Raw genomic sequence first — 11,610 nt, 5'->3', positions numbered from 1 at the left:
TTTTTAAGACTATATATTTCTATGGCCTCCCAACAGCATAATATCTAATGTCCTACCAAGGAGTTAAAAATAGAAACAAAAACAACATTTCTCTTTTCTACCCCAACCTTTACGAGGTAGAGCTTTATTCATTTCAAAGTATGTATGTGCATAAGGAAGTATAGCAATTCAAAGAGATATGTTTTGCTTAGTTTTCAACAGTTAGAAGCTACACTACATTTTTATATCTTATGGGAATCAATTCTGCAGTCTAGGAGCAGCTTCTATGAAAGTATTGTTTCCCATGCACCAGAGAAGTCCTTCAGGTAATGTGGCTATAACAGAGTATTGGAGTGGAGATGTAATCACTACCTAGACATTATTCCATGGAGGATTTTGTTTATCATAACAGATTTTGAAACTGCACTTTGCACAGTGGATAATCAATTTAGAGAGAGGTGTTCCAGAGCAGTGTTCTTACTCTGACCTCTTACTTAGATAGGTCTAAGCAGATAGGCTGCTGTATTTTGTAACAGTTGAAGGCGGGGGGGCGTTCTTTTTTTTACATAGAGCATTGCTTTGGTCCCTGGCATGATTTGCAATAATCAAATCTGTAAGGCAAATCTATGAGGATTTCTATACACAAGAGTGAAAATGGTATGAAGGGACACAAACTTCTGGCCACCACAGATGGAAGAGAGCTTTGTGCCATTCTTGCTGTTTGGATCTCCAGTGGAACTGATGATTGAGGGGCTATGGACCCCTCAATTTGTGGATATGTCAGAAGTTCAACTCCTTTAAGTAATGCTCTTTTTCTACCAAGAACACATCAGCCTTGCTTCAATTCAGTTCTAGATAACTAGTATTCAGAAACTAAGAATTCTGGAAGACAGTGCTATATTATAAACGAGCTGAGTGTTCAGGTTTTCTTAGGGTTGTTGGTTGTAGTCGTGTTGGTCTAAGGACATAGGCAGACAAGGTTCTTTGGGTAAATGTCATATCTTTTAGTAGATCAACTCATATAGTTGGGAAAATTCTTCTTAGCAAGCTTTCTGGTTTCAATACCCTTCATATTTAAACCCAAAAGCTTGCTAAGAAGAATTTTCCCAACTATTTGAGTTGGTCTAATAAAAGATACCACATTTACCCACAGAAGCTTGTCTGCCTATGTCCTTAGACCAACACGATTACAACATACACCCCTGTAATAAAAGATATCACATTTACTCTAAGATGCAGGTTTTCTTAGCACTTCAGTGAATGTTGTTACACCAATTCTTTAACAGCTTTATATAAATGTTTATTAAGATGTACGGACTGAACCTTGGTTGGACTTTGGAGGCAATAACTATTGAGGTTAAAAACCCACAACAACCCTTTGGCTGTGTCCCAACAAGTGTTTTATGTGCAAGGGTGTGTATTTCCTGCAGGACAAATAGCAGTGGCACATTTTTGTGCTGCTGTTTGTCCTCAAACACACCCCTGCATGTGTGCTCCAGTGCACAGCAGAGTGAGCCAGGTGGGGTAGGGGAGGCTGAAGCCAGCACCTATGCTGGCCCCAGCAATCTTATCTGGGGTCCTAGGGGCCTGCTGGGGCAGCAGTGGTGCTGAGCCAGCCGCTTGGAGCCTGGCCAGCAGCCAGAGCATGGTTCCAGCCAGCCAGGCTCTCTTTCTGGTGGCACATGCTGCTGCTGTGCGCACCACACCACTATTTTTTAGTGGCGGATTTTTTTGACACCAGGATCTCTTAGTATCAAAAAACCAACACACCACTAATTAGCAGCATGGCAAATAGGTGCATGTGCACCACATGCAGGTTGCAGCACCTCAAACTGCTTTGAGGCACTGAAAACAGCATGTGTGCACTTGTCAGGACATGCCCTCAGAGTCCAGAGGGACTTCATGTCACCCATCAGTTGAAGGAAAGCAGTATTTGATAATCATGTATATAAAATGCTACAGAGAGGTTCAGCAAGATGCATAAAGATATATTTTCTTTGTGGACTGGAGTAGTAGAGCACCAATGCTCTAAATGGCTTCTTTGTACTGTGAACTGGTGGTTGACAAGGCATTAGAGAGTTTGTTTTTACAGCATCTTAAATCAGCTTGGTTAGCAAAAAAAAGTTTAAATGATGCATAGTAAATTATGGGTTCATTATTGTCAAGTGACTGTATCTTTAGTTCTACTTGGATTATTGTATATGTCAAATCGTATAGTAGGTAATCACATGAAGAAGAGTTGGTGCTTGATGGCCTATAGTTAACACTAAAACTCATACATTTAACTAGTTTGGCACACATGGTTAAGACATTTTCAGCAGTTCTACAGAAATACTATATGGACCCACATTTGCAAAGGCCATAAGAGCAGTTAATTATGTAATTACTTGTGTTGTGCAAGCAAAGAAGGTGCAAATAGTTGTGCTTGTGGATATTACAGCTGTATTTTCAGATGCCTCCTAAAACTTGAGGCCCAATCCTTTTCTCACTGCAGTCAGCAGCAAAACTCCTGCTGACTATCAGAAGCAGAGTAGGACCCCATTTAAAAACAATCCTATAGCCAAATTCTCATTCTGGAATATTTTCAAAACAAAAATGTTTTGTTTCATTATCAAATACCTTGTTTAATTATAAAGGCTAGTTTCCATAGGCTTTGCTCATTTTACACAGACGTGGACAAATAGTTCTGCTTGTCTGTGGACTATAGAATGGGTCTTTGAATGTTATCAGCTATATTCACTGTTTTCAAAAAAGCTACTTTTAAAGTCTTCATAAATGTTTTGTTTCGTGTTATGGAAAACAAAAATAAATAATCACTTCATATAGGAATATCATGAAGTTCATAGCAAGATTTTATCCATCAATATGATGAATAAACTTGATTAGGGATAATGTCCCTTATTCAGTATCTTTAAATATGCCTAATTCCAAAATCCTGAAACCTTTATAATACTTCTTGAACAGTAGAGGCCATCCTGTCATTCCCATTTCAGTGCAAGGAATGATGACTGGAATCCTTAAAGTGCACGTCAAGTCCTTCTCTGATGTATTAATTTTCAGGACTGCAAAAGTTTAATTTATTTCTTGAAAATCATGGAACAAATGTATCAGATTCCTTCACTCCAGGGACTTATGAGATAAATTTGGGATTTTCAGCACTATGAGCTGCCAGTCTTTGTTCCTGTAATCATTGTCACGAACAGACTACAGGCTGTCTGCGGATCCATCTAGAATGATCTGAAATAGAATTTAAAATACTTGTTTATTCCAGAGTATTCACATTTTGAATCAAATTGACATTTCATAATAAGTTATAACTTTAAAGTATGTTCTTGGGTTAGATGCATATAATCTAACTAAACTCAGACATATCCACAAACATTTTTTACAGGACGGCAAGCAATTAAACCAGTGTGATAACTCAGGTCAGATTACTGGTTATTACTTTCAGGCATACATGTTTCAGGCTTGATGCTATATGGTGTAGAATGTTATCTAAAGATCTCATTTTACAAAGGAACACTGTTTGGAATTGGACGTGTTTTCATTACTTCACAGCAGGTACTTAGTAACTTGTGACTGGACCCCAAATATCATAATGCTGGGTTGACTGCATTCTGATTTTTGTGATGGGTAATTTGTAATATGAGACTTAGATGCTCTATATGAGTCATATCATAATATAATGATAGAAAAAGAAATTTGATTTTAACAGAAAATACAGGTTTGCTAAGTGTTACTAATAACCACTGCACATACCACAGAATCCAGAAGTCCAAGTTTGGCAGGATAGTAAAAGAAAAGATTGCTTTCAGCTCTTCTTTTACTCATTATTAGGTTTACAGATTGGAATCTTATTATTTTTTCTTCACCAGTTTTAAAGAGAGCATTGTTGATGAGGCAGTAATAATGCCAGGGAAGATTAGAAGTTTCTCATTAACCCCTATGATGCAGCTGTTTTAAGAACCTTAAGAAATTTAATCTAGGAGTAAAAAGTGAGATTCAATAGTTGACTGCTTAGACCACATAGAGACATTCAGGGCATTTCTACATGTGCTCCCAACACAGCACAGGGCACTTTTAGCACTAATTAAAAGTGCCCAGTTGCTGCATCAGGTACAGGTGTGTAAGGGGTTCAACGTACGACTGTGCTGAGGAACTGGGGATGGTATGCTATGAACTGAAAACATATCAAATGTGTTTTAGTTCAAAGCGCACTGCCCACCATTTTTTAAGCACTAACATGCACTGTGCCATTGGTACAACTGCATCCGATGCAGTGCCAGGCATGTCAATTATGTGCTCCAGCAGACTTGATTAATTGAGCCTGCTCCGACACACTGGATTTCCAGCACGTCAGAGCAGACTCACTCCATGTGTGTAAGTGCCCTGGGAGAGTCCCTGTGTTTACAGGAGAAACCACAGGTATACAGATGTTCAGGATTTTTTTCCAGTGCAAAAATGGCTGTTCCAGGAGAAAAATAAACTGGAAAGAACCAGAGTTAAATCACTCCCGGGAGGGTTTCTCCTGCAAGAGCAAACAATTGTATGCATTCTATTCTGAAAGAAGCCATAGCAGAACATTCAGCAAGACTGGATTGTATGAATGTAGGTAGACATAGGGGTTTAAGGTGAAGCTGGGGTACTGAAGTTGAAAACTGCACAGAATGAAGACCCAATTGTTATGAAGATAACAGAAGCAATCAAGATAAAGCAAGAAACGCAAAAAGCCACACAAGAGCTATGTTGAAAAGTACCATAAATACTATTATCATTGACCATTTGGAGAAAAATGAAAGATAGCAGTGTGGAGGAAGTGGCTAGGAAAAACCAGAGATAGCATTATTATCTTTTAATCTTGTGCACTGTTACACAGATCTGAGATTTAGTTTGCCATATCACTGTTGCATCAGAAATCTTTGCAAAACAAAATAAATATTTAACTTGCAAATCTGCAATCCTACACTGTTTTGACCTTAACATTCATCTCAACTTTTGTGAAAGAACAAAGAGTGCTTACTATCAATAATTCTGGGAAGGAATTTGGCTTATACAGAGTTTTCAAATTAGTAGAAACCCTTTGAAAAATGAAATGGAGGCTACTTCAGAAGGATACAGAGAGGGTTTGATTATTTGGGGATAAAAAGAGAATTCTCAGCGCTCAGAATTTTCCTGTTGCTGAAAGGAAAAACGAGTACTTGGAAAAAAACCTGTCATGTAACAGCAGCACATTTTGTTTAGAAAAACTGAATGCTACTGAAATACTGTTAGAAAACAACTGATCATGGGAACAAGTACTGTAAACTCTTATATTTTTGCTAAAAGGCCTGTTTGTTTTCTAAAAGTAAACAGTCACTCAAGACTGTTACTTGTACATGATTTGATGCTTTCTGAATAGTTATATGAAAATCTGCTCTTTAAAAAACATAACAGGAGACAGTGGGCAGTTCAGTATCAAAGAGAAATGAAATGTGGCTAGTGATAAATCAAACATCAAGAAGCAATTTCCACCCAGAAGAGGGAAGAGCAATTTGCAACATGTGCCTCCATAAGGCAGTTCTGGCCATGCAGAGATATTCATAAGGAACTATTCCCTACCTTCTGCTAAGATTAGGGGAGATTTAAACTCGGGCCATTGTATCTCTACTGTACTTAGACTTGTCTGCAGTTGTTTTCAGCCACTTTGTGGACTATGCAAACAGCTCTGAAGTAGAGGTTGTAATTAGCTTTACTTCCTGCTTTAGGTAGCCTCTTCACATTTCAAGGTGCCTACCTCTCCCAGCTGGTTGTATGCTAAGTTTAGGTACACAACTATGTTCATTTGAATAACTCTCCTAGGGCTAGGTGCGTAATTTTTAGGTATGCCAAAATGTAAGTTGGTGGCATCTGAGGGCCCAATCTAGAACTGGCCCTCAGCATTTTGCCTAAGAAGGATTCTAGTTATAAAGATTAAAGACATTTGTTCCAGAAGAAGTTGGTCCTGCTGAATGTAGCCACTTAAAATGATAAAACTCTAGTTAACTGCTGGAGTGAGGTCATCACAGCATAGGGACTTTGATGGAAAGCAAAAGGAAAAATGAAAACTGTAAAAATGAAGCCACAAAACAAAGGGGCACAGACCTCTTACAGAGATTTCTGCTTACCGGATTTATTGCTGCTCACTTGACTTATTTCTTCCTCCTCTTCATCATCACTGCCACAGATTAGTGTACAAAAGGCTGTTTCTGGCTCCATATCTACTTGATTAGCATCTGATTCTTTTTCCACAAAGCTTTGCAATGCAACAAGACGGTGGTGTATTGCTGCATACAGGTATCGAACATCTTTTGAACTTGCCTGTATGAAACAAAATGCACAGTGCTTTGAAGAGAACAGAAAAGTAATGCTGTAGCTCAACGATCATTGAAAAACAGATACAGTTTTCAAGTACTGAAAAGAGCAAAAAATCTCTTCTGAAGAGATGCTGTCTTTCTGTATCCAAATAATTTATATAAGACAAGGGAAGGCGAGGTCTAACAGTCACAAACTACTGGAAGACCATTTTAGACTGGACATAAGGAAAAACTTCTTTACTGTCCGAGTCTCCAGTCTGGAATAGATTCCCCCAAGAAGTGGAGCAACCACTTACTCTGGATACCTTTAAGTTATGCTTGGATGATTATCTTGCTGTGGTCATCTGACCCAAGCTGACTTCCTGCCCCTTGGGTAGGAGGCTGGACCCAAAGATCTCACAAGGTCCCTTCCAGCCCTAATGTCTATGAAATCTAAGCTTCTAAGTTACTGACTTTTCAGAAGCTTAGATAAACATGACATTATTTTCATTTAAGTGGTTTAGAGTTTATTAAAATGTATGCACTGATTGCTTTCCATCTTGATACAATAGACAGAGACTTAAAATAAAAACGATGCAGCTTGGTGAATGGCTAAGTTTTTTTTTAAACACTTCCTATTCCAGATTCACTGCAGTCCCACACCAGCAAAACATATTTCTAACAATAACAACACATAGAAACTTTCACACACACACTATATAATACACATACACACAACTATAGATATACATACATTAGTATATCTGTATAATATAGATACAAATTATTTATGTATAAATAAATATATATGTTTAGCATTTTTGCTTACAAGTGGGGAACAAAGAATTAACAACCAAAATGGCTTTTCTCTAACAAATCTAAAAGATGTCATGACCTCTTCTAGTGAAGGTGAAAGGCAGCAGATAATTGAAAGCTTATCTGCTGAGCCCTGATTCTCTAGTGCTTTGAATCATATGGCATTATTTATCCTTATGCCAATTGGAATAGAAAGATCCTACTCTGATTTGGTAGTTTTATACCCAATTGCAAAATAAGACTGATGTTTTATTCTCCCAGTTTGTACAAGTGTAAATAGTACATACTGAAAAGCAGTAGAGTATCAGCATCTTTTTTAGGTTGCTCATGTTTGCAGCACAGCATTCCTTTTACTCCAGATTTACATAAATGCCACTAAAAGCCACTTGGTTGGAAATTTCAATAGCAAAAGTCATCATCACCCCCAAGTCATTTGTAGCATTCTAAGTACAAAACCAGTCTAAGATTGCAAATATGTTAAAAGTTATCTCACCAAAATAGCTGTTTATACTGGTAATTTTTATATTTTTGTTCTGTAAACTCCATCTGACTAAAAAATCTTGTGGACAGCCCCTTTTGCTCTTTTTGTGGCTGTAAGTATTACTACTTCTACTTCTCATGAAGATCACTTTGAATAACATCCCCTTTGCCATATAACTGCTGATATGAAGGATATTAACATTAAAAGACAGTGCAAATATCCAGCACCAGAGAGCAGCCAGTTCTGTGGGCTCTCAACATGTCAAACTGACTTTTTGCATCATTGCTTTAGTGAACCCTGCTTGGTGCCTAATGCACTCATCTGATTACCTACAGCTGTAAAGGTAGCTTTAGTCTTTGTACAAGACTTCCACTGCCACCAATGGTAATTCTTCATCCATTTTAAGGCTTTACTATAATGATGATTAATACAACAAAGCTGGAAGCTTCCCAGAACAAGGACTTGAGTCAGATTGCAAAATTCCTGATAGTGGTTTTGGTTTTTCTCCTACCTGTATTAGAAATACTTTAACAGAACAGTCTTCTTGGTCCACTGCAGTAATGCACAGACTCTTGTGATTTCCTCTCTCTATCATCATCTGAGGCCAGAGTTTAGTGTTGAGGATCAGTCTCAAGCTGCCTTGATTTCTCATAACTAAAAAACAATGATTGCATATATCAGATTCTATGAAAACATCCTCCCTTTGCTATTGCAGCACATCTCTCTATTTTTGCATTTCACAGAATTATAACCTGTCCTTTTTTCAGTGGCCTTTAAACAATCAGTTTTAATGTATCAAAATCAAGTTCCTCTCAGTATTTTATACTCTTGGCTTATGAGATAACAAAACTTTCTTTTAAAACCATATATTGCAATAGAAAAAACTGCAGTTTGGTAAACAAAACATCCCAGAAGTCACTTGGAAGCAGGACTGCCTTTGGAAAACCTGACTCAGTGAAAGAATAGTTGTACTAAAAATATCTTGCAGTAGAAATACATAGTGCCTAATGACATCAATAAGTGCCCTCACACAGCTTAGCAAAAAAAAACTGTAGTGGCAAGTGAGGTTTGTGGACAGCTAATTTTATCATGAAGTATTTAAAAGACTTTCAGTAACTTCATATAAATAAAAGTTGACTACAGAGTTGCTAACATGCTAAGATTCAGTTGACTATGGCAAATCATAGCATGATTTAGAAGTGAGGTGAAAGGTTACCTAGCCTTGACTGTAGCATTCCACATCTGTTGCTTGAAGTGTCATTGAGCCTCAAGGATCCTCTGCCTCTTTCAGTCCAGGATAATGATAGTTTATTAAACACGTAGAGCTTGCAATTGATCTAATGGGAAAATAATTTAGAAACTAATTGAACTGGAGTGTTGTTTCACAATGGCATTTGTTTACATTGTTGATGCCTCCGCAGTACAACTTTTTATATTACAGTTTGTATCAAGTTAGACATTTTTCTAAAAAGTAAAATGAATATTGGGTTAATTCTAGCTGGGTGTTACATCTCTCATAATTTAAGAGGTTTTAATTTTTGGTCCTAGGGTACAGTGACCTACTCTGAGGACAGTTATAAACAGGTAACAGCAGAAGGAGGTTGTGGAACATGATCACTTGGTGGAAAAACTATATTCAGTACAGACAATATAAGATAAAAATCTGCATACCAGCTTGTGAGAAGATTAGTTTTAAAAAGATACATTTTAAAGGGGAAAATGTATACAGACAGTTTGTTTGCTGCCAAAGTAGTAGTATATGTTCATGTCAGTGTAAGTTAGCTATGATGCGATTCAAAACATAAGAAATATTCATCATGCAGTCTTTCTGAACTGCATACCTGTAATACATTGTGTTCTGCTTCTTCTCCTGTTATAACTTCCACTTTATTTAGCAAATATTTCTGTGTTGGTTTAGCAATATAAGCAGCAGCTGATTCAGCTAGTGATGCACTCTCAGCAACAACTGTTTCTAAAGGAGAATAAAAAGAGAAAATCCTGAAATGTTTATAGATGGGCCGTTTTACTACATCAACAGAAATGTATGTTTTCATGATCCATGACTTTGTATGTTCCTCATGGTGCTTGACATCAGTCAGTGCATTAATATCTAGTTGCGTATTGTAGTATGATTATTTTTCATTAAGGCTGTGGACCTGAATACTGACTTTTCTTTGACTCCAAAAGTCTCTGTACAGAATCACAGCTCTGCCCTAAAGAATGATTTTCAGGATCAGGGCCTACATGATTAAAATTTGAGTTTGTAAATTAAACTGTTTTGTCATATTTTCAGACAATTAAATAATGAAAGACATAAATCCCATATATCACTGACACTCCGGTTAATACAATCCAGTATACTGTTGGCTTTTTTTTGCAAAAAGAGCACACTTGTGATTAATATTCATTCTAGAGTTCATCGTAACACCCAGGTGTTTTTCTGCAGTGCTGCAGCCCAGCCAAACATTCCCCAGTCTATATTTGTGCATGCAATTATTTCATCCCAAGTGCAGGACTTTGTACTTGTCCTTGAATCTCATCTGACTGTGGACAATTTTTTGAGTCTATCCAGTTCATTCTAGTTCCTAGCTCTGCCCTCCAGAGTGTCTAAAACTCCACCCAACTTGGTGTCATCCACTAATTTGCTAAGTGTGCATTCAGTCCCATTATCCAAATCATTAATGAATATGTTGAAAAACACTGGACCCAGGACAGACACCTGGGGAGCCCTACTTGATACCTCCTCATAACTAATTATTGGACCATTGATGACTACTTGTTGAGCACAATAATTCAACCATTTATGAATCCACATTACGGTATTTTGTCTAATTCATATTTTCTTAGCTTCTTAATGAGAATGTTGTGGGAGACAATGTTAAAAGCCTTGCTAAAGTCAAGGTATATAACATCCACTGATTTCCCTTCATCCACAGAGCTTGGGACCTTATCATAGCAGGAAACCAGGTTGGTCAGGAGTGATTTGATCTTGCTGTTCCTGGTCACCTTGTTCTCCTTTAGCTCCTTTGTGATAGATTCCTTGAAGACTTGCTCCATGGTCTTTCCAGGTATCAAGGTCAGGCTACAAGTCTCAGGTCTGTAATTCCCCAGATCCTCCTTCTTCCCTTTCTTAAAAGATGGGCACTGTATTACCCTTTTCCAATCTGGGACCTGTCTTGACCTCCCAGGGAGGGGCTGAATGCCAGAGGTGATGCACTGAGGGGGCACATGCCCTGCCCCCCAGATTTGTTTCTGGGGTAGGAAAGGATGCAGTGTGCCCACTGTGGGGCTCAGGGCTCCCCACTCTGTTGCCCTCCCCCCAGGGGCCAGGGCTTGGACACTGCTGGTCAGCTGTGGCTAGCACCTGTTTGCCAGGGAACAAGCTGGATGCAGCCATCAGGTCCTGTAGCCCTAGCAGCTGGGGCCCCCTCTGGCAGGGCTGGGGGGGGGCAGGGGGCTGTCAGTCAGGAGTGAGGGGCATCGGCAAGGCCAGGGGGCTGCGGGTTAGGAGTGAGGGTCACCAGCAGGGCTGGGGCAGGCTGTGGCTTAGGGATGAACAATGGCAGGGGCAGGGCACCAGTGTAGCAGGGCTGCTAAGTGTCATAAAGCAACAGTTGTGGGGGACAGCCACAGCTGCACCCACATCCTGGTGAGCAAAGGGGGCAAGGGGAGCTCTGATTTTCCATGACAAAAATCCAAAATCAAATGCTAAAATGATAGGTATTTAGAATTTATTTCATTATAATAATCAAAGTACTGGTGGGCATCTAAACTGCTTTAAATTGTAAATATATCAATAAAATATTGTGTTCCACTGAGACCTATATATATATATATATATATATATATATATATATATGGTGATGTTTCAGTTTAATAGTGGAAAAATGTGGATTTGGGAGGTTTTAATCAGAAAATTTGGGATTTTTTAAACAGAGAAAACCAGGATCCTGCTGACTGTCCAGAGAGCTGCACCCTAATGAATATGTCTACTCGGCTACAATGGCAATTTGTGCCTGATGT

The 11,610-nt window shown here is 38.5% G+C and overlaps 1 protein-coding gene across 2 annotated transcripts in view; it reads right to left on the bottom strand.

Moving 5' to 3' along the window:
* Positions 1–2,114: 2,114 nt before the first annotated feature.
* RANBP3L (RAN binding protein 3 like) overlaps positions 2,115–11,610 on the bottom strand; it is a 114,393-nt gene continuing 104,897 nt past the window's right edge. For both annotated transcript variants that reach the window (XM_019517960.1, XM_019517959.1), the window contains exons 11-15: positions 9,429–9,559; positions 8,804–8,924; positions 8,099–8,241; positions 6,123–6,315; positions 2,115–3,216 (exon numbers count right to left, since the gene is read on the bottom strand). In XM_019517960.1, the coding sequence (XP_019373505.1) occupies positions 3,173–3,216; positions 6,123–6,315; positions 8,099–8,241; positions 8,804–8,924; positions 9,429–9,559 (632 nt within the window). In that variant the 3' untranslated portion in view covers positions 2,115–3,172. The remainder of the gene's footprint in view (positions 3,217–6,122; positions 6,316–8,098; positions 8,242–8,803; positions 8,925–9,428; positions 9,560–11,610) is intronic.

The sequence above is a fragment of the Gavialis gangeticus genome, unplaced genomic scaffold, assembly GCF_001723915.1.
Source record: "Gavialis gangeticus isolate Ggan-Ray unplaced genomic scaffold, GavGan_comp1, whole genome shotgun sequence".
NCBI classification, from domain to species: Eukaryota; Metazoa; Chordata; order Crocodylia; family Gavialidae; genus Gavialis; species Gavialis gangeticus.
The sequence above is the reverse complement of the archived record's forward strand: the minus strand, read 5'-3'. Positions and strand labels throughout refer to the sequence as shown.